General features: G+C 42.2%; 1 protein-coding gene across 1 annotated transcript in view; it reads right to left on the bottom strand.

The window, feature by feature from the left end:
• LOC149472063 (uncharacterized) overlaps window positions 1–23,333 on the bottom strand; it is a 115,888-nt gene that overhangs the window by 27,036 nt on the left and 65,519 nt on the right. The window contains exons 14-19 of the mRNA XM_089693217.1: window positions 20,828–21,118; window positions 18,275–18,622; window positions 14,875–15,165; window positions 12,325–12,672; window positions 8,909–9,199; window positions 6,332–6,679 (exon numbers count right to left, since the gene is read on the bottom strand). Coding sequence (XP_089549343.1) covers window positions 6,332–6,679; window positions 8,909–9,199; window positions 12,325–12,672; window positions 14,875–15,165; window positions 18,275–18,622; window positions 20,828–21,118 — 1,917 coding nt within the window. The remainder of the gene's footprint in view (window positions 1–6,331; window positions 6,680–8,908; window positions 9,200–12,324; window positions 12,673–14,874; window positions 15,166–18,274; window positions 18,623–20,827; window positions 21,119–23,333) is intronic.

The following is a 23,333-nucleotide window of genomic DNA, read 5'->3' as shown; positions in this document are numbered from 1 at the left end:
AGAGGTGAAACCTGTTCTGCCTCAATGCTGACCCACAGTGGTGTGTTGAAGAATGCATGATAGGAAGTTAGATGGGTGATTTGTGATGCCTGGTAGTAGTTGATGACATGCAGAATTGCCAGTCCCTCTTTAGATTTAGAGTGGAATATGATCATTTGGAGTTTCTCAATCTAGAGTCATGTTAAATGAACTGCAGGAATGCCCACTGAATTGAACCTAGTATTTGAGAGGGTATATGGATAGGGAAAACCCTAAAATGTTAAAGCATTTAAGGAAACAATGTCATTTTAAGGAGTCTATCCTTCCTAGCAGGGTTATGCAATACTTCTTCCAAGATTCAAGGGTGGATGTCGTTTGCCTCAAAAAAGATGTGTAATTGGCTGCATGTGAAGTTTTGTATGAGTGTTTGATGTATATTCCTAAATAGGGTAGGCAGTATGCCACCTAGCAATAGGGAAACATGTCCTTAAAAGACTGGACTTCGATGGCTGTAAGTGTGATGTTCAAGGCCACTAAAGTATATGTTTTCCTGACATTTCATATTCCTGATAGATGTCTGTTGTACCATGTATTTATATTAAAAAGTATCCTGTTCTTTGTGTTACCTTGTGTGAAATATTTGGTGACTCCACCAGTCCCGTACTTTACTATTTCAAATTGACCACACTAGGCATGGTAGCACATCCACCCCAGCGTGGTCAGTATTCTGGCTGTCCTGGGAGTACAGCCTGCCTGTCCTACACTAGCCAAAGCCTGTGATGATATGCCCCCCTGCACAGTTAAATTACTGGGAAGATCAATGTTCTGCCCTTTCTCTGCCTCCTCCTGGCACGCCCCCTGCAGTCTCCACCCCCAGTTCTCTAAGCGCCTTATGCAGCTGAGGACAGAGGTTATGTGATCACTTATAAAAAAAAAAAAGTACTTATATTTTTCCGTCATATTCATGCAGAAGTGTTTTGCCTTGCATTTCTAGTTTAAGCTGAAAGGGCTGTTTCACAAGGTAAGGGTTCACGTACACTTCAAGTTGGAGTGATTAATACGTAACCCCGGGATGGCGGCAATTCATCAACGATTTTGAGAATATGCGCAAGTGATATCAAGGGGTTAGTGAGAGATGACAAAACATTGTCAGCAAAAAGGCATGCCTTATTTTGATCTACAGCGACTTCTATACCCTGAATGATCACTTTGGCCTTGAGGGAAAGAACTAGGGGTTCAATTGCAAAGTAAATTAAATAGAGAGGAAAATGGTACCTCTGTCTTCTACCCGTAGGAAGAGGGAAGAGAGGGATCTGAATCCTGCATATGGCACAGACGCCCTGTAGAGGGTTGTAACCTACATCTGTATATGGCGGCCAAAACCCCATTCTGTCAGGATGATTGTTAGATACTCAAAAATAAAGTCTTAGAAATGTCTAGGGATGGCTGTAAAGTTTCTTGCCTCCATATTTTGGTCAGATGGATCAAGTGGATAACATGTATTGTTGGTGGCCTGGCAGTTATTTAACAAGCATCTTGCTCTTTCCCAATTAAACGTAAAATGCCATTGTTCAACTTTTTTGCAAAGATTTTGGCCAAAAATTTGTTGTCTATATTTAGTAGTGAGATAGATCGAAAATTGGGGCAGGATGTATGGACTATGACAGCATGCAAATAATTGCAGTAATTGTATCAGGACCGACGGTCTAGAGAATTGGTGCAGAGCAGTAAGGTTCCTTTCCAGTACAACTGAATGAGGGAAGAAAGTTTGTGACAGAACAAGATTTGACAAAAAAGACCGACAATTTTGAAAAAAAACTCAATATTTTTAACTTTTTGCTATAAAAAATATCCAGTAAAAATATTTTAAAATGAAATTTTGTCATAAATGTAGGCCAAAATGTATTCTTCTCCATGTCTTTGGTAAACAAAAATCCCAATTTGTGTAAATTAATTGGTTTATGCAAAAGTTATAACGTCTACAAATGGCAGTATAGATACTGGAATTTTTTTTTTTGTACTAGTAATGGCGGTGATCAGCGACTTATAGCGGTACTGTAGCGGGCACTCTGACACTGATATCTCCAGTGACACTAATACAGTGATCAGTGCTAATAAAAAAGCACTGAAACTGTACTAATGGCACTGGGCAGGAAGGGGTTAACATCTGCGGCGATCAAAGGGTTAACTGTGTGCTGGGTGTGTTTTACTGTGTAAGCATGCTGCTTTGTTTTGCTCTATTATGCAGACCTCTCTCCTGTCAGTGTTCCTCAATGATCACCAGGTGCCTAGTGGGGAATCTCTGGCCGGGACTCGGTGATCGACACCTGTAGCCGCCAATGGCAGTCAGAAATACAAAATCACGTATATGTACATGATTTTGTGCAGCCCTGGTGCCCTGTAGCATTTTTTCTGCTATAGGGTGGTCGGGAAGCCGTTAAATATCAACCTTCTTACTTTATAATAGAAGTTTCTGTCATATATCAGGCAGTCAGTAAAAATGTGCTCTGTCAGTAAATGTTTCATGTTTTGTGTGCCCATCAGTGCCACCCATCAGAGCTGCCCAGCAGTTGCACCCATCAGTGCCCAACAGTGCCGCCATCCGTGCCATCAGTCAGTACCATCAGTCAGTGCCGCCCGCCAGTGTTGCCCATCAGTGCTGCCTATCAGTGTCCATCATTGCTGTATATCAGTGCAGCATCATCAGTGCCTCCTCATCAATGCCCACCAGTGCCGCCTCATCAGTGCAACCTATCAATAGCCATCAGTGCTGCCTATCTGTACCACCTCATCAGTGCTGACTACCAGTGCAGCCTCATCAACACACATCAGTGAAAGAGAAAAATTACCTGTTTGCAAAATTATATAATAGAAACAAAGAAAAACGTTTTTTTTTTTCAAATTTTATGCTTTTTTTTTTTTTAAACCGCAAAAAATAAAACATCCAGTGGCGATTAACCACTTGCTCTAATTGAAGATTTACCCCGCTTGCTGACCAGGCCATTTTTTGCGTTACTTTAACTGACAATTGCATGCAACACTGCACTCAAATTAAATTTACGTCCTTTTTTCCCACAAATTGAGCTTTCTTACGGTGATATTTGATCGCCTTATTTTTTGCGCTATAAAAAAAAAACTATATTTTTTTGACTATATTTTTATAAAAAATTAAATTTCATCATAAATTTACTCCAAAATGTATTCTGCTCCATGTCTTTGCTAAAAAAAATCCCAATGCGTGTAAATTAATTGGTTTACATGAAAGTTATAGTGTTTACGAATGGCGGTATAGATACTGGAATTTTTTTTTTTTTACTAGTAATGGTGGCGATCAGCGACTTATAGCGGGACTGTGGCGATTGGATGTCACAGCGGTCACATGATCACAAAGTTTCTGATTGCATGTGGCAATCAGGAGCTTTCCAATAGGCGCAGGGCATGCACTCTCAGCACGTTTGTTTGCATCTGGTACGCAAATATGCAGCCTCTCTGCGTCAAGGCCTGCCTGCCAAGAGGTCACATATTTGTGTGCTGGTGCCAACAGGTAATCTTAAATCACTGGCATATGATCTCAGCCAATTTAGGCTCTTAACCCCTTTCCCTCCAGAGCATTTACTCCCCTTCCTGACCAGGCGCAGCGTTACTTTAACTGACAATTGCGCGGTCATGCTATGCTGCACCCAAATTAAATTTACGTCCTTTTTTTCCCACGAATTGAGATTTCTTTCGGTGGTATTTGATCTCCTGTGCGTTTTTTATTTTTTGCGCTATAAAAAAAAGTCTGACAATTTTTAGAAAAAAAACTATATTTTTGACTTTTTACTATTAAACAACAGTAAAAAAATTTCAAATTTCATCATAAATTTACACCAAAATGTATTCTGTGACATGTCTTTGTTAAAAAAAAATCCCAATATAAGTAAATTAATTGGTTTACATGAAAGTTATAGCATTTACAAATGGTGGTATAGATCCTGAAATTTTTTTTCCTACTAGTAATGGTGGCGATCAACGACTTATAGCGGGACTGTGGCAGACATTCTGACACTGGGGGGAACTGACTTGGTGTCACTGACATCTCCAGTGACACCAATACAGTGATCAGTGCTAAAAAAAGCACTGACACTGTACTAATAGCACTGGGCAGGAAGGAGTTAACATGAGGGGCGATCAAAGGGTTAACTGTGTGCTGGGAGTGTTTTACTAGGGGCGGTGTGTTGGTGCTTCACTGTAAGCACACTGCTCTGGATGGCTGTGCTATGCACAGTCATCCAGAGCCATGTGCTCGAGCCAACAGGGAGGAGGACTGTTAGTAAACAAAACAGTCCTCCTCCCCGCCAGAGATGCTTGGCAATCACTGGGCACCGGCGGGTAATCACTGGCCGGGACACGGTGATTGACAGCTGCGGCTCCAAATGGCAAAAGTGCGGACAGGGCACGCGTGCGTCTCGCCCCCTACACGGAAATGAAAATCACACATATACAGTCAGGTCCATAAATATTGGGACATCGACACAATTCTAACATTTTTGGCTCTATACACCACCACAATGGATTTGAAATGAAACGAACAAGATGTGCTTTAACTGCAGACTGTCAGCTTTAATTTGAGAGTATTTACATCCAAATCAGGTGAACGGTGTAGGAATTACAACAGTTTGTTGTTGTAGCAGTATGTTCATTCTCTGTACAAGCATCCCCTAGATTAAATAGTGCCAGTCTGTATCTGAATGGGCCCGATACGATCTTTATTAAAACACATCCATCCAGATACAGTTCAGGTTGGTAGTGGCTTGTAGAGATATACATGAGCCTACACGCAGAGTTCGCACTGCCCGGCGCCTGGCCATACGAAGTCCATGTGGTACTATGCTGCTGATATGTGGATACAGGCCCGCGGCCTACCGCCGGTGGCATTCGCATCGAATGCCGTGGTGGCATATACGCCAGTCTATAAGCGCAGATCTGCCATCTCATCCATTACCGAGCCGAGTACTGTAATATATACATTGTAAATGCGCATGGCCTAATTGCAGCCTTCAAAGCTTTAATTAAGCCACACGAGAGACATATGAATAACACTAATATATGACACATTTAAAGTTCAACCTGTAAATAGAAAATTTCCATGACTCATTTCACTTGCTGAAGACAAAACTGAAGGGAAAATGCCCCAAAAACAAGCAGGAACTGAAGACAGTTGCAGTAGAGGCCTGGCAGAGCATCTCCAGGGATGAAACCCAGCGTCTGGTGATGTCTATGCATTCCAGACTTCAGGCTGTAATTGACTGCAAAGGATTTGCAACCAAGTATTAAAAAGTGAAAGTTTGATTGATGATTATTATTCTGTCCCATTACTTTTGGTCCCTTAACAAGTGGGAGGCACATATGCAAACTGTTGTAATTCCTACACCGTTCGCCTGATTTGGATGTAAATACCCTCAAATTAAAGCTGACAGTCTGCAGTTAAAGCACATCTTGTTTGTTTCATTTCAAATCCATTGTGGTGGTGTATAGAGCCAAAAATGTTAGAATTGTGTCGATGTCCCAATATTTATGGACCTGACTGTATATATATATATAGTATATCTGCTATAGGGCGGTCGAGATGTGGTTAAATACCGCCCAAAAAAAAGCTCTATTTGTGTGTAAAAAATAAATTTCACATGAGTACAGTGTTGCATGATGGAACAATTGTCATTCAAAGTGCGACAGCGCTGAAAGCTGAAAATTGGCCTGGGCAGGAAGGGGGTACAAGTGTCTGGTAGGCTAGTGGTAATTGAACAAGCTGAAGTTAGAAGCTGATTGGCTACCATGCACAGCTGCACCATATTCTGAGTGGTCCAGTTTTAGTAAATCTCCCTCAATGTTCAAATTTAGTTACAATTGAATGAAAATCTGCCTGTGTGGTACAGACAGGGTTAATTTTGGAAAACACGGCTGAAACCCCCCCCCCCCCCTTCATAAACAAAGAGAATTAGTAGGATTTTACAGTGCTGGAGGATCCAGAATAGAACATCTATAAAGGTAAACTGCAATTTTTACAATTTTTTTTTTTAAGTTATGCTATGTAAATGAGGTCTTGTAACCCTTATGAAGATGGTGCCATCCCAATTTGTCTGAAAAATCTGAAAATGCCATTTAGGTTCAAATTTATGTGTAATCAAACATACATTGTAAAGGTTCTGGACTCTTCCCAGGATTCAGGTAGACACTTTTATGTGAAAAAAAAATGTACAGCTACAGACTAAGGATCATTTCTGTTGTCCCTGGAAATGCTTTCTGAATTCTGTGAAATTTTGCTCTTCTATAATATAACATCCTAAGAATTGTGGGTTGACAGTGTACTTACCCATAATGTGTAGGGGTCCTATTCTCCTCTCTATGAGCTGCTGTAGACATGAATGCTGCACTCTGCAGATGAACTCTGACCTCTGGTCTTCTGGCAGTGTTGGGGTGAACAGCAGACTGGCTGTACAGCTGTATGTGTTATCTGACTGCCTCTGGTGTTCACTGATTTCAGTCTTGTATTTATTGTTATCAACAGCAGCAAAATTGTCTGTCCCCTTCTTCTTCTTATACCATTCCACAGTCAGTTTATCAGGGAAATAGCCAAAGATTTTCACTTGTATTTTGGACTCAGTGTTGAGTTTTAGGTCAGAAGAGTTTGGTTCTTCAATCTGTAGATGCCAAGGAAGATCTGAAGAGAATCGCTATTATTAGTCCAAGAGAACCAAATATTATATCAGACACAAAGATATGCAGTGAAGCAGCTTTTGAATAATTATGAATAAGATCCTATAATGATTTAAGGTTTGTAAAGCAATGCCAGCCACTCACCAAATTGGTCAGAGAAATGATCTGATTCTCAGATACGTGTTTCTCCTAATAACCTCTCAGAATGAGAAATGCTGCAATGTTTGTATAGGAGGGGAATGTGATATTTCACCTCTTTAGTTTTCTCTCTCCAGTTCTCTACGCACTTAAAGTGATTGTAAAGGATTTTGTTTTCAAATAAGAAACATCTCTATACTAACCTGCTCTGGGCAATTAAATTGTACAGAGTGGCCCCAAACCTGTCTCTTCTCAGGTCCCCTGGCTCCTCCTCTTTGTCTAGTGTCCCCACAGGAAGCTGCTTTCCATGGGGGCACTCGTGTGTGCTCACTCTTGAGCCCCGCTGTTGCGTCTGTTGACACAGACAGCGGGACTCGGCCCCACCCCTGGATCCCTTGTCACTGGCTTTGATTGACAGCACAATTGCTCCTGGTACCCCAGCAAAGCCAGTGAGGTACGGAAGTAAGGGGAGAGAAAAGCTGCAGGCGTGCACAGCGCTAGATCGAATGAGGGGCCAAAATCAATGGCTTAACATTTTTTACCCTAATGCAAGGAATGCATTAAGATAAAAAATGTTTAGGCTTTAGAACCATTTTAAATATGAATTGCAGGCATGAGTATTTTATACAGTTACATCGGTCCAGCTCAGAACAATATAACTAAGTATAAACTTTACCTGAATGATGTCCTTGGAAGCTGGAAATATGGAGACATCGCTACTCCAGTGATCTCCAATGCCTGCGGGTCACTTGCTGAGCAGCTGGCCTGATACTTTGTGAATACAGGAGATCGGCTGACCAGCACGGGCCATCTCTAATTGGATGTGGTGGAATAGCAGGGAAGTGTCATCACACTCTCTACCTTGTCCAATCATAAAACACTGCATTTATTGGAAGAAGCAAAGTATTCTCTGAATGGTGAATGTGTCGAATGGCCAACCTCTTGCATTTAGTAAGCATCCCAGAAGCAAGTGGAGATCAGTGGAGTAGCAGTGTCTACTTTAATGATTTCCAGCTTCCTGGGGCATTGGCCAAGTATGGTATAGTATATACATAGTTACTTTGGGCCAAGCTGGAATAATGTAACTATATAAAAATATATACCATTACTGGAAATTTTCTTTCATAAATGTATTGAGCTTATGTAAACTTTCCCACATACAATATTATTATGTTTGATTATCCCAGTCTGTTAGATAGATTGGAAAGAACCAGTAACCACAGACATGCATCCATAACATCGTCAACTGACAAGCATTGAATGGCAACTGATGAATGGCATATATTTTATAAGGATGAAATATCCTATTACACTTTATTCTGACTTTCTAATAGATAACATGTTGTAGTGCGTTATTTTGGCATTGGCAAAGGTGATACAGTTCTGACTCAGTGACACACTATGACAATGCTGCCTTCTGACACAATGACAAGCTGTACTAATGTTGTGTGTGGGCATGTGAGGAGCTTTGTAATTTTTTAGATCTTTTCTATTATTCTGCTAATATGCAGATAGTGGGATCTTTTCAATATCAGGCTTGGTTTACACTAGTGCAGGTGGAAGCCACTGCTGGACCCGCATTTCATCTCGCAGCTGCAACCACCCTCACCCAAAATGCAGGACCCGCGAGTGGGTACCAGTACTCTTAATGGTATGCCACTCACACTGTGAATCGCACCTGCAATGGGAACTGCACTGGAAAGGTGCAAGGACCTTTTCCCTGTGTTTTGTGAGGCACAACAGCACATTCAAATGAATGCCATGCCGTGGCAACACAAAGGCGGTTTGCACAACATGCATAGGTGTGAACCTAGGCTAAAGCTTGTGCTGTGTACTAATTAAGGCCAGCCATAGGGTTAGTTATTTAAAAAACAAATCCCTTCATTCACACAAAGAAGGTGGATGGAGGAATATCACCCCGCCAGGATATTGTGTTGGGACATTGGCACCTGTTCGGCTGCAGCCACTGATCGTTGGAAAGTTTTCTGACAGATCCCTTCAACAGAAGTTGAATAAATAATTTCACGATACCCCCTGAGTATTAATACCTAGAATGTACTCTTGTACAAGATCCATGTTATGCTGTACTCATTACCTGAGGAATTCAGTATAATACTCTGAGCTTCTTTCACTGACTGATGCTCCCAGGTCACATAGACAGGAAAGCGTAGAGGCCGGGGCAATGTGCACACACTTGTAACATCAAATGTTTCACCATCCTCAGATTTTGCTGGTTTGCTGCCAGACATTAGTTTGGTTTGTGGTTCTGCGGTGCTCCATGTAATGTTAATCTCCCGAGGGTAGAATCTCTTCAGAGTCAGGGAACAGCTCACCTCTCCTGAATCACTGAGGGAGAATCTCACCGGCTCTATTGTCTGCGGAGCCACTGGACATAAATACAAGAAAGATTACAGGTTTCCAGTATCACATAGACAACTGCAGCGTCTAACACAATGGCCCTGATTTACTAAGACTTGAGTCTACCAGCAGACTCTGAACATTCAGGCAGATTCAAGTTATAGTGTTTACGAATGGCGGTATAGATACTGGAATTTTTTTTTTTTGCTAGTAATAATCGCGATCAGCGACTTATAGCGGGACTGTGGCAGGCATTCTGACACTGGGGGGAACTGACTTGGTGTCACTGACATCTCCAGTGACACCAATACAGTGACCAGTGCTAAAAAAAGCACTGACACTGTACTAATAGCACTGGGCAGGAAGGAGTTAACATGAGGGGCGATCAAAGGGTTAACTGTGTGCTGGGAGTGTTTTACTAGGGGAGGTGTGTTGGTGCTTCACTGTAAGCACACTGCTCTGGATGGCTGCGCTATGCACAGTCATCCAGAGCCATGTGCTCGAGCCAACAGGGAGGAGGACTGTTAGTAAACAAAACAGTCCTCCTCCTCGCCAGAGATGCTCGGCAATCACCGGGCGCCGGCGGGTAATCACTGGCCGGGACATGGTGATTGACAGCTGCGGCTGCAAATGTCGGTGCGGATAGGGTACGCGTGCGTCTCGCCCCCTACACGGAAATGAAAATCACACATATACAGTCAGGTCCATAAATATTGGGACATCGACACAATTCTAACATTTTTGGCTCTGTACACCACCACAATGGATTTGAAATGAAATGAACAAGATGTGCTTTAACTGCAGACTGTCAGCTTTAATTTGAGGGTATTTACATCCAAATCAGGTGAACGGTGTAGGAATTACAACAGTTTGCATATGTGCCTCCCACTTGTTAAGGGACCAAAAGTAATGGGACAGAATAATAATCATAAATCAAACTTTAATTTTTTAATACTTGGTTGCAAATCCTTTGCAGTCAATTACAGCCTGAAGCCTGGAACGCATAGACATCACCAGACGCTGGGTTTCATCCCTGGAGATGCTCTGCCAGGCCTCTACTGCAATTGTCTTCAGTTCCTGCTTGTTCTTGGGGCATTTTCCCTTCAGTTTTGTCTTCAGCAAGTGAAATGCTCAATCGGATTCAGGTCAGGTGATTGACTTGGCCATTGCAGAACATTCCACTTCTTTCCCTTAAAAAACTCTTTGGTTGCTTTTGCAGTATGCTTTGGGTCATTGTCCATCTGCACTGTGAAGCGTCCAATGAGTTGTGAAGCATTTGGCTGAATATGAGCAGATAATATTGCCCGAAACACTTCAGCATTCATCCTGCTGCTTTTGTCAGCAGTCACATCATCAATAAATACAAGAGAACCAGTTCCATTGGCACCCATACATGCCCACGCCATGACACTACCACCAGCATGCTTCACTGATGAGGTGGTATGCTTAGGATCATGAGCAGTTCCTTCTCCATACTCTTCTCTTCCCATCACTCTGGTACAAGTTGATCTCGGTCTCATCTGTCCATAGGAGGTTGTTCCAGAACTGTGAAGGCTTTTTTAGATGTCGTTTGGCAAACTCTAATCTGGCTTTCCTGTTTTTGAGGCTCACCAATGGTTTCTATCTTGTGGTGAACCCTCTGTATTCACTCTGTTGAAGTCTTCTCTTGATTGGTGACTTTGACACACATACACCTACCTCCCGGAGAGTTTTCTTGATCTGGCCAACTGTTGTGAAGGGTGTTTTCTTCACCAGGGAAAGAATTCTTTGCTCATCCACCACAGTTGTTTTCCGTGGTCTTCCGGGTCTTTTGGTGTTGCTGAGCTCACCGGTGTGTTCCTTCTTTTTAAGAATGTTCCAAACAGTTGTTTTGGCCACGCCTAATGTTTTTGCTATCTCTCTGATGGGTTTGTTTTGTTGTTTCAGCCTAATGATGGCTTGCTTCACTGATAGTGACAGCTCTTTGGATCTTTTCTTGAGAGTTGACAGCAACAGATTCCAAATGCAAATAGCACACTTAAAATGAACTCTGGACCTATTATCTGCTCATTGTAATTGGGATAATGAGGGAATAACACACACCTGGCCATGGAACAGCTGAGAAGCCAATTGTCCCATTACTTTTGGTCCCTTAACAAGTGGGAGGCACATATGCAAACTGTTGTAATTCCTACACCGTTCACCTGATTTTGATGTAAATACCCTCAAATTAAAGCTGACAGTCTGCAGTTAAAGCACATCTTGTTTGTTTCATTTCAAATCCATTATGGTGGTGTATAGAGCCAACAATGTTAGAATTGTGTCGATGTCCCAATATTTATGGACCTGACTGTATATATATATATATATATTTATATATATATATATATATATATATATAGATAGTATATCTGCTATAGGGCGGTCGAGATGTGGTTAAATACCACCAAAAAAAAGCTCTATTTGTGTGAAAAAAATAAATTTCACATGAGTACAGTGTTGCATGACGGCACAATTGTCATTCAAAGTGCGACAGCGCTGAAAGCTGAAAATTGGCCTGGGCAGGAAGGGGGTACAAGTGTCTGGTAGGCTAGTGGTAATTGAACAAGCTGAAGTTAGAAGCTGATTGGCTACCATGCACAGCTGCACCATATTTTGAGTGCTCCAGTTTTAGTAAATCTCCCCCAATGTTCAAATTTAGTTACAATTGAATTAAAATCTGCCTGTGTGGTACAGACAGGGTTAATTTTGGAAAACACAGCTGAACCCCCCCCCCCCCTTCATAAACAAAGAGAATTAGTAGGATTTTACAGTGCTGGAGGATCCAGAATAGAACATCTATAAAGGTAAACTGCAATTTTTACAATTTTTTTTTTAAGTTATGCTATGTAAATGAGGTCTTGTAACCCTTATGAAGATGGTGCCATCCCAATTTGTCTGAAAAATCTGAAAATGTCATTTAGATTCAAATTTATGTGTAATCAAACATACATTGTAAAGGTTCTGGACTCTTTCCAGGATTCAGGTAGACACTTTTATGTAAAAAAAACCAAAATGTACAGCTACAGACTAAGGATCATTTCTGTTGTCCCTGGAAATGCTTTCTGAATTCTGTGAAATTTTGCTCTTCTATAATATAACATCCTAAGAATTGTGGGTTGTCAGTGTACTTACCCATAATGTGTAGGGGTCCTATTCTCCTCTCTATGAGCTGCTGTAGACATGAATGCTGCACTCTGCAGATGAACTCTGACCTCTGGTCTTCTGGCAGTGTTGGGGTGAACAGCAGACTGGCTGTACAGCTGTATGTGTTATCTGACTGCCTCTGGTGTTCACTGATTTCAGTCTTGTATTTATTGTTATCAACAGCAGCAAAATTGTCTGTCCCCATCTTCTTCTTATACCATTCCACAGTCAGTTTATCAGGGAAATAGCCAAAGATTTTCACTTGTATTTTGGACTCAGTGTTGAGTTTTAGGTCAGAAGAGTTTGGTTCTTCAATCTGTAGATGCCAAGGAAGATCTGAAGAGAATCGCTATTATTAGTCCAAGAGAACCAAATATTATATCAGACACAAAGATATGCAGTGAAGCAGCTTTTGAATAATTATGAATAAGATCCTATAATGATTTAAGGTTTGTAAAGCAATGCCAGCCACTCACCAAATTGGTCAGAGAAATGATCTGATTCTCAGGTACGTGTTTCTCCTAATAACCTCTCCGAATGAGAAATGCTGCAATGTTTGTATAGGAGGGGAATGTGATATTTCACCTCTTTAGTTTTCTCTCTCCAGTTCTCTACGCACTTAAAGTGATTGTAAAGGATTTTGTTTTCAAATAAGAAACATCTCTATACTAACCTGCTCTGGGCAATTAAATTGTATAGAGTGAACCCAAACCTGTCTCTTCTCAGGTCCCCTGGCTCCTCCTCTCTGTCTAGTGTCCCCACAGGAAGCTGCTTACCATGGGGGCACTCGTGTGTGCTCACTCCCGAGCCCCGCTGTTGCGTCTGTTGACACAGACAGCAGGACTCGGCCCCACCCCTGGATCCCTTGTCACTGGCTTTGATTGACAGCACAATTGCTCCTGGTACCCCAGCAAAGCCAGTGAGGTACGGAAGTAAGGGGAGAGAAAAGCTGCAGGCGTGCACAGCGCTAGATCGAATGAGGGGCCAAAATCAATGGCTTAACATTTTTTACCCTAATGCAAGGAATGCATTAAGATAAAAAATGTTTAGGCTTTAGAACCATTTTAAATATGAATTGCAGGTATGAGTATTTTATACAGTTACATCGGTCCAGCTCAGAACAATATAACTAAGTATAAACTTTACCTGAATGATGTCCTTGGAAGCTGGAAATAGGTAGACATCGCTACTCCAGTGATCTCCAATGCCTGCGGGTCACTTGCTGAGCAGCTGGCCTGATACATTGTGAATACAGATTGGCTGATCAGCACGGGCCATCTCTAATTGGATGTGGTGGAATAGCAGGGAAGTGTCATCACACTCTCTACCTTGTCCAATCATAAAACACTTTGCATTTATTGGAAGAAGCAAAGTATTCTCTGAATGGTGAATGTGTCGAATGGCCAACCTCTTGCATTTAGTAAGCATCCCAGAAGCAAGTGGAGATCAGTGGAGTAGCAGTGTCTACTTTAATGATTTCCAGCTTCCTGGGGCATTGGCCAAGTATGGTATAGTATATACATAGTTACTTTGGGCCAAGCTGGAATAATGTAACTATATAAAAATATATACCATTACTGGAAATTTTCTTTCATAAATGTATTGAGCTTCTCTAAATGTTCCCACATACAATATTATTATGTTTGATTATCTCAGTCTGTTAGATAGATTGGAAAGAACCAGTAACCACAGACATGCATCCACAACATCGACAACTGACAAGCATTGAATGGCGACTGATGAATGGCATATATTTTATAGGGATGAAATATTCTATTACACTTTATTCTGAATTTCTAACAGATAACATATAATGCATTATTTTGGCATTGGTAAAAGGTGACACAGTTCTGACTCAGTGACACACTATGACAATGCTGCCTTCTGACACAATGACAAGCTGTACTAATGTTGTGTGTGGGCATGTGAGGAGCTTTGTAATTTTTTAGATCTTTCCTATTATTCTGCTAATATGCAGATAGTGGGATCTTTTCAGTATCAGGCTTGGTTCACACTAGTGCAGGTGGAAGCCACTGCTGGACCCGCATTTCATCTCGCAGCTGCAACCACCCTCAGCCAAAATACAGGACCCGCGAGTGGGTACCAGTTCTCTTAATGGTATGCCACTCACACTGGGAATCGCACCTGCAATGGGAACTGCACTGGAAAGGTGCAAGGACCTTTTCCCTGTGTTTTGTGAGGCACAACAGCACATTCAAATGAATGCCATGCCGTGGCAACACAAAGGCGGTTTGCACAACATGCATAGGTGTGAACCTAGGCTAAAGCTTGTGCTGTGTACTAATTAAGGCCAGCCATAGGGTTAGTTATTTAAAAAACAAATCCCTTCATTCACACAAAGAAGGTGGATGGAGGAATATCCCCCGCCAGGATATTGTGTTGGGACATTGGCACCTGTTCGGCTGCAGCCACTGATCCCTTCAACAGAAGTTGAATAAATAATTTCACGATACACCCTGAGTATTAATACCTAGAATGTACTCTTGTACAAGATCCATGTTATGCTGTACTCATTACCTGAGGAATTCAGTATAATACTTTGAGCTTCTTTCACTGACTGATGCTCCCAGGTCACGTAGACAGGAAAGTGTAGAGGCCGGGGCAATGTGCACACACTTGTAACATCAAATGTTTCACCATCCTCAGATTTTGCTGGTTTGCTGTCAGACATTAGTTTGGTTTGTTGTTCTGCGGTGCTCCATGTAATGTTAATCTCCTGAGGGTAGAATCTCTTCAGAGTCAGGGAACAGCTCACCTCTCCTGAATCACTGAGGGAGAATCTCACCGGCTCTATTGTCTGCGGAGCCACTGGACATAAATACAAGAAAGATTACAGGTTTCCAGTATCACATAGACAACTGCAGCATCTAACACAATGGCCCTGATTTACTAAGACTTGAGTCTACCAGCAGACTCTGAACATTCAGGCAGATTCAAGTTATAGTGTTTACGAATGGCGGTATAGATACTGGAATTTTTTTTTTTTTACTAGTAATGGTGGCGATCAGCGACTTATAGCGGGACTGCGGCGGGCATTCTGACACTGGGGGGGAACTGACTTGGTGTCACTGACATCTCCAGTGACACCAATACAGTGACCAGTGCTAAAAAAAGCACTGACACTGTACTAATAGCACTGGGCAGGAAGGAGTTAACATGAGGGGCGATCAAAGGGTTAACTGTGTGCTGGGAGTGTTTTACTAGGGGCGGTGTGTTGGTGCTTTACTGTAAGCACACTGCTCTGGATGGCTGTGCTATGCACAGTCATCCAGAGCCATGTGCTCAAGCCAACAGGGAGGAGGACTGTTAGTAAACAAAACAGTCCTCCTCCCCGCCAGAGATGCTCGGCAATCACCGTGCGCTGGCGGGTAATCACTGGCCGGGACACGGTGATTGACAGCTGCAGCTGCAAATGGCGGTGCGGATAGGGCACGCGTGCGTCTCGCCCCCTACACGGAAATGAAAATCACACATATACAGTCAGGTCCATAAATATTGGGACATCGACACAATTCTAACATTTTTGGCTCTATACACCACCACAAGGGATTTGAAATTAAACAAACAAGATGTGCTTTAACTGCAGATTGTCAGCTTTAATTTGAGGGTATTTACATCCAAATCAGGTGAACAGTGTAGGAATTACAACAGTTTGCATATGTGCCTCCCACTTGTTAAGGGACCAAAAGTAATGGGACAGAATAATAATCATAAATCAAACTTTAATTTTTTAATACTTGGTTGCAAATCCTTTGCAGTCAATTACAGCCTGAAGTCTGGAATGCATAGACATCACCAGACGCTGGGTTTCATCCCTGGAGATGCTCTGCCAGGCCTCTACTGCAACTGTCTTCAGTTCCTGCTTGTTCTTGGGGCATTTTCCCTTCAGTTTTGTCTTCAAGTGAAATGCATGCTCAATCGGATTCAGGTCAGGTGATTGACTTGGCCATTGCATAACATTCCACTTCTTTCCCTTAAAAAACTCTTTCGTTGCTTTTGCAGTCTGCTTTGGGTCATTGTCCATCTGCACTGTGAAGCGTCCAATGAGTTCTGAAGCATTTGGCTGAATATGAGCAGATAATATTGCCCGAAACTCTTCAGAATTCATCCTGCTGCTTTTGTCAGCAGTCACATCATCAATAAATACAAGAGAACCAGTTCCATTGGCAGCCATACATGCCCACGCCATGACACTACCACCACCATGCTTCACTGATGAGGTGGTATGCTTAGGATCATGAGCAGTTCCTTTCCTTCTCCATACTCTTCTCTTCCCATCACTCTGGTACAAGTTGATCTCGGTCTCATCTGTCCATAGGAGGTTGTTCCAGAACTCTGAAGGCTTTTTTACATGTCGTTTGGCAAACTCTAATCTGGCCTTCCTGTTTTTGAGGCTCACCAATAGTTTCCATCTTGTGGTGAACCCTCTGTATTCACTCTGGTGAAGTCTTCTCTTGATTGTTGACTCTGACACACATACACCTACCTCCTGGAGAGTGTTCTTGATCTGGCCAACTGTTGTGAAGGGTGTTTTCTTCACCAGGGAAAGAATTCTTCGGTCATCCACCACAGTTGTTTTCCGTGGTCTTCCGGGTCTTTTGGTGTCGCTGAGCTCACCAGTGCGTTCCTTCTTTTTAGGAATGTTCCAAACAGTTGTTTTGGCACGCCTAATGTGTTTGCTATCTCTCTGATGGGTTTGTTTTGTTTTTTCAGCCTAATGATGGCTTGCTTCACTGATAGTGACAGCTCTTTGGATCTCTTCTTGAGAGTTGACAGCAACAGATTCCAAATGCAAATAGCACACTTGAAATGAACTCTGGACCTTTTATCTGCTCATTGTAATTGGGATCATGAGGGAATAACACACACCTGGCCATGGAACAGCTGAGAAGCCAATTGTCCCATTACTTTTGGTCCCTTAACAAGTGGGAGGCACATATGCAAACTGGTGTAATTCCTACACCGTTCACCTGATTTGGATGTAAATACCCTCAAATTAAAGCTGACAGTCTGCAGTTAAAGCACATCTTGTTTGTTTCATTTCAAATCCATTGTGGTGGTGTATAGAGCCAACAATGTTAGAACTGTGTCGATGTCCCAATATTTATGGACCTGACTGTATATATATATATATATATATATATATAGATAGTATATCTGCTATAGGGCGGTCGAGATGTGGTTAAATACCACCAAAAAAAAGCTCTATTTGTGTGTAAAAAATAAATTTCACATGAGTACAGTGTTGCATGACGGCACAATTGTCATTCAAAGTGCGACAACGCTGAAAGCTGGAAATTGGCCTGGGCAGGAAGGGGGTACAAGTGTCTGGTAGGCAAGTGGTAATTGAACAAGCTGAAGTTAGAAGCTGATTGGCTACCATGCACAGCTGCACCATATTCTGAGTGGTCCAGTTTTAGTAAATCTCCCCCAATGTTCAAATTTAGTTACAATTGAATGAAAATCTGCCTGTGTGGTACAGACAGAGTTAATTTTGGAAAACACGGCTGAACCCCCCCCCCCTTCATAAACAAAGAGAATTAGTAGGATTTTACAGTGCTGGAGGATCCAGAATAGAACATCTAAAAAGGTAAACTGCAATTTTTACTTTTTTTTTTTTAAGTTATGCTATGTAAATGAGGACTTGTAACCCTTATGAAGATGGTGCCATCCCAATTTGTCTGAAAAATCTGAAAATGCCATTTAGGTTCAAATTTATGTGTAATCAAACATACATTGTAAAGGTTCTGGACTCTTCCCAGGATTCAGGTAGACACTTTTATGTGAAAAAAACAAAATGTACAGCTACAGACTAAGGATCATTTCTGTTGTCCCTGGAAATGCTTTCTGAATTCTGTGAAATTTTGCTCTTCTATAATATAACATCCTAAGAATTGTGGGTTGTCAGTGTACTTACCCATAATGTGTAGGGGTCCTATTCTCCTCTCTATGAGCTGCTGTAGACATGAATGCTGCACTCTGCAGATGAACTCTGATCTCTGGTCTTCTGGCAGTGTTGGGGTGAACAGGAGACTGGCTGTACAGCTGTATGTGTTATCTGACTGCCTCTGGTGTTCACTGGTTACAGTCTTGTATTTATTGTTATCAACAGCAGCAAAATTGTCTGTCCCCATCTTCTTCTTATACCATTCCACAGTCAGTTCAGCAGGGAAATAGCCAAAGATTTTCACTTGTATTTTGGACTCAGTGTTGAGTTTTAGGTCAGAAGAGTTTGGTTCTTCAATCTGTGGATGCCAAGGAAGATCTGAAGAGAATCGCTATTATTAGTCCAAGAGAACCAAATATTATATCAGACACAAAGATATGCAGTGAAGCAGCTTTTGAATAATTATGAATAAGATCCTATAATGATTTAAGGTTTGTAAAGCAATGCCAGCCGCTCACCAAATTGGTCAGAGAAATGATCTGATTCTCAGGTACGTGTTTCTCCTAATAACCTCTCCGAATGAGAAATGCTGCAATGTTTGTATAGGAGGGGAATGTGATATTTCACCTCTTTAGTTTTCTCTCTCCAGTTCTCTATGCACTTAAAGTGATTGTAAAGGATTTTGTTTTCAAATAAGAAACATCTCTATACTAACCTGCTCTGGGCAATTAAATTGTATAGAGTGGCCCCAAACCTGTCTCTTCTCAGGTCCCCTGGCTCCTCCTCTCTGTCTAGTGTCCCCACAGGAAGCTGCTTTCCATGGGGGCACTCGTGTGTGCTCACTCTTGAGCCCCGCTGTTGCGTCTGTTGACACAGACAGCGGGACTCGGCCCCACCCCTGGATCCCTTGTCACTGGCTTTGATTGACAGCACAATTGCTCCTGGTACCCCAGCAAAGCCAGTGAGGTACGGAAGTAAGGGGAGAGAAAAGCTGCAGGCGTGCACAGCGCTAGATCGAATGAGGGGCCAAAATCAATGGCTTAACATTTTTTACCCTAATGCAAGGAATGCATTAAGATAAAAAATGTTTAGGCTTTAGAACCATTTTAAATATGAATTGCAGGCATGAGTATTTTATACAGTTACATCGGTCCAGCTCAGAACAATATAACTAAGTATAAACTTTACCTGAATGATGTCCTTGGAAGCTGGAAATATGGAGACATCGCTACTCCAGTGATCTCCAATGCCTGCGGGTCACTTGCTGAGCAGCTGGCCTGATACTTTGTGAATACAGGAGATCGGCTGACCAGCACGGGCCATCTCTAATTGGATGTGGTGGAATAGCAGGGAAGTGTCATCACACTCTCTACCTTGTCCAATCATAAAACACTTTGCATTTATTGGAAGAAGCAAAGTATTCTCTGAATGGTGAATGTGTCGAATGGCCAACCTCTTGCATTTAGTAAGCATCCCAGAAGCAAGTGGAGATCAGTGGAGTAGCAGTGTCTACTTTAATGATTTCCAGCTTCCTGGGGCATTGGCCAAGTATGGTATAGTATATGCATAGTTACTTTGGGCCAAGCTGGAATAATGTAACTATATAAAAATATATACCATTACTGGAAATTTTCTTTCATAAATGTATTGAGCTTATGTAAACTTTCCCACATACAATATTATTATGTTTGATTATCTCAGTCTGTTAGATAGATTGGAAAGAACCAGTAACCACAGACATGCATCCACAACATCGACAACTGACAAGCATTGAATGGCGACTGATGAATGGCATATATTTTATAGGGATAAAATATTCTATTACACTTTATTCTGAATTTCTAACAGATAACATGTAATGCATTATTTTGGCATTGGTAAAAGGTGACACAGTTCTGACTCAGTGACACACTATGACAATGCTGCCTTCTGACACAATGACAAGCTGTACTAATGTTGTGTGTGGGCATGTGAGGAGCTTTGTAATTTTTTAGATCTTTCCTATTATTCTGCTAATATGCAGATAGTGGGATCTTTTCAATATCAGGCTTGGTTCACACTAGTGCAGGTGGAAGCTACTGCTGGACCCGCATTTCATCTCGCAGCTGCAAACACCCTCACTCAAAATACAGGACCCGCGAGTGGGTACCAGTTCTCTTAATGGTATGCCACTCACACTGGGAATCGCACCTGCAATGGGAACTGCACTGGAAAGGTGCAAGGACCTTTTCCCTGTGTTTTGTGAGGCACAACAGCACATTCAAATGAATGCCATGCCGTGGCAACACAAAGGCGGTTTGCACAACATGCATAGGTGTGAACCTAGGCTAAAGCTTGTGCTGTATACTAATTAAGGCCAGCCATAGGGTTAGTTATTTAAAAAACAAATCCCTTCATTCACACAAAGAAGGTGGATGGAGGAATATCCCCCGCCAGGATATTGTGTTGGGACATTGGCACCTGTTCGGCTGCAGCCACTGATCCCTTCAACAGAAGTTGAATAAATAATTTCACGATACACCCTGAGTATTAATACCTAGAATGTACTCTTGTACAAGATCCATGTTATGCTGTACTCATTACCTGAGGAATTCAGTATAATACTTTGAGCTTCTTTCACTGACTGATGCTCCCAGGTCACGTAGACAGGAAAGTGTAGAGGCCGGGGCAATGTGCACACACTTGTAACATCAAATGTTTCACCATCCTCAGATTTTGCTGGTTTGCTGCCAGACATTAGTTCGGTTTGTTGTTCTGCGGTGCTCCATGTAATGTTAATCTCCTGAGGGTAGAATCTCTTCAGAGTCAGGGAACAGCTCACCTCTCCTGAATCACTGAGGGAGAATCTCACCGGCTCTATTGTCTGCGGTGCCACTGGACATAAATACAAGAAAGATTACAGGTTTCCAGTATCACATAGACAACTGCAGCATCTAACACAATGGCCCTGATTTACTAAGACTTGAGTCTACCAGCAGACTCTGAACATTCAGGCAGATTCAAGTTATAGTGTTTACGAATGGCGGTATAGATACTGGAATTTTTTTTTTTTTACTAGTAATGGTGGCGATCAGTGACTTATAGCGGGACTGCGGCGGGCATTCTGACACTGGGGGGGAACTGACTTGGTGTCACTGACATCTCCAGTGACACCAATACAGTGACCAGTGCTAAAAAAAGCAATGACACTGTACTAATAGCACTGGGCAGGAAGGAGTTAACATGAGGGGCGATCAAAGGGTTAACTGTGTGCTGGGAGTGTTTTACTAGGGGCGGTGTGTTGGTGCTTTACTGTAAGCACACTGCTCTGGATGGCTGTGCTATGCACAGTCATCCAGAGCCATGTGCTCAAGCCAACAGGGAGGAGGACTGTTAGTAAACAAAACAGTCCTCCTCCCCGCCAGAGATGCTCGGCAATCACCATGCGCTGGCGGGTAATCACTGGCCGGGACACGGTGATTGACAGCTGCAAATGGCGGTGCGGATAGGGCACGCGTGTGTCTCGCCCCCTACACGGAAATGAAAATCACACATATACAGTCAGGTCCATAAATATTGGGACATCGACACAATTCTAACATTTTTGGCTCTATACACCACCACAATGGATTTGAAATGAATCAGACAAGATGTGCTTTAACTGCAGACTGTCAGCTTTAATTTGAGGGTATTTACATCCAAATCAGGTGAACGGTGTAGGAATTACAACAGTTTGCATATGTGCCTCCCACTTGTTAAGGGACCAAAAGTAATGGGACAGAATAATAATCATAAATCAAACTTTAATTTTTTAATACTTGGTTGCAAATCCTTTGCAGTCAATTACAGCCTGAAGTCTGGAATGCATAGACATCACCAGATGCTGGGCTTCATCCCTGGAGATGCTCTGCCAGGCCTCTACTGCAACTGTCTTCAGTTCCTGCTTGTTCTTGGGGCATTTTCCCTTTAATTTTGTCTTCAGCAAGTGAAATGCATGCTCAATCGGATTCAGGTCAGGTGATTGACTTGGCCATTGCATAACATTCCACTTCTTTCCCTTAAAAAACTCTTTCGTTGCTTTTGCAGTCTGCTTTGGGTCATTGTCCATCTGCACTGTGAAGTGGCATCCAATGAGTTCTGAAGCATTTGGCTGAATATGAGCAGATAATATTGCCCGAAACACTTCAGAATTCATCCTGCTGCTTTTGTCAGCAGTCACATCATCAATAAATACAAGAGAACCAGTTCCATTGGCAGCCATACATGCCCACGCCATCACACTACCACCACCATGCTTCACTGATGAGGTGGTATGCTTAGGATCATGAGCAGTTCCTTTCCTTCTCCATACTCTTCCCATCACTCTGGTACAAGTTGATCTTGGTCTCATCTGTCCATAGGATGTTGTTCCAGAACTGTGAAGGCTTTTTTACATGTCGTTTGGCAAACTCTAATCTGGCCTTCCTGTTTTTGAGGCTCACCAATAGTTTCCATCTTGTGGTGAACCCTCTGTATTCACTCTGGTGAAGTCTTCTCTTGATTGTTGACTTTTACACACATACACCTACCTCATGGAGAGTGTTCTTGATCTGGCCAACTGTTGTGAAGGGTGTTTTCTTCACCAGGGAAAGAATTCTTCGGTCATCCACCACAGTTGTTTTCCGTGGTCTTCCGGGTCTTTTGGTGTTGCTGAGCTCACCGGTGTGTTCCTTCTTTTTAAGAATGTTCCAAACAGTTGTTTTGGCCACGCCTAATGTTTTTGCTATCTCTCTGATGGGTTTGTTTTGTTTTCTCAGCCTAATGATGGCTTGCTTCACTGATAGTGACAGCTCTTTGGATCTCTTCTTGAGAGTTGACAGCAACAGATTCCAAATGCAAATAGCACACTTGAAATGAACTCTGGACCTTTTATCTGCTCATTGTAATTGGGATCATGAGGGAATAACACACACCTGGCCATGGAACAGCTGAGAAGCCAATTGTCCCATTACTTTTGGTCCCTTAACAAGTGGGAGGCACATATGCAAACTGGTGTAATTCCTACACCGTTCACCTGATTTGGATGTAAATACTCTCAAATTAAAGCTGACAGTCTGCAGTTAAAGCACAT

Source organism: Staurois parvus, unplaced genomic scaffold, assembly GCF_062004578.1.
Source record: "Staurois parvus isolate SC_StPar_1 unplaced genomic scaffold, SC_StPar_1.0 ptg000024l, whole genome shotgun sequence".
In the NCBI taxonomy this organism is placed as follows: Eukaryota; Metazoa; Chordata; class Amphibia; order Anura; family Ranidae; genus Staurois; species Staurois parvus.
The sequence above is the reverse complement of the archived record's forward strand: the minus strand, read 5'-3'. Positions and strand labels throughout refer to the sequence as shown.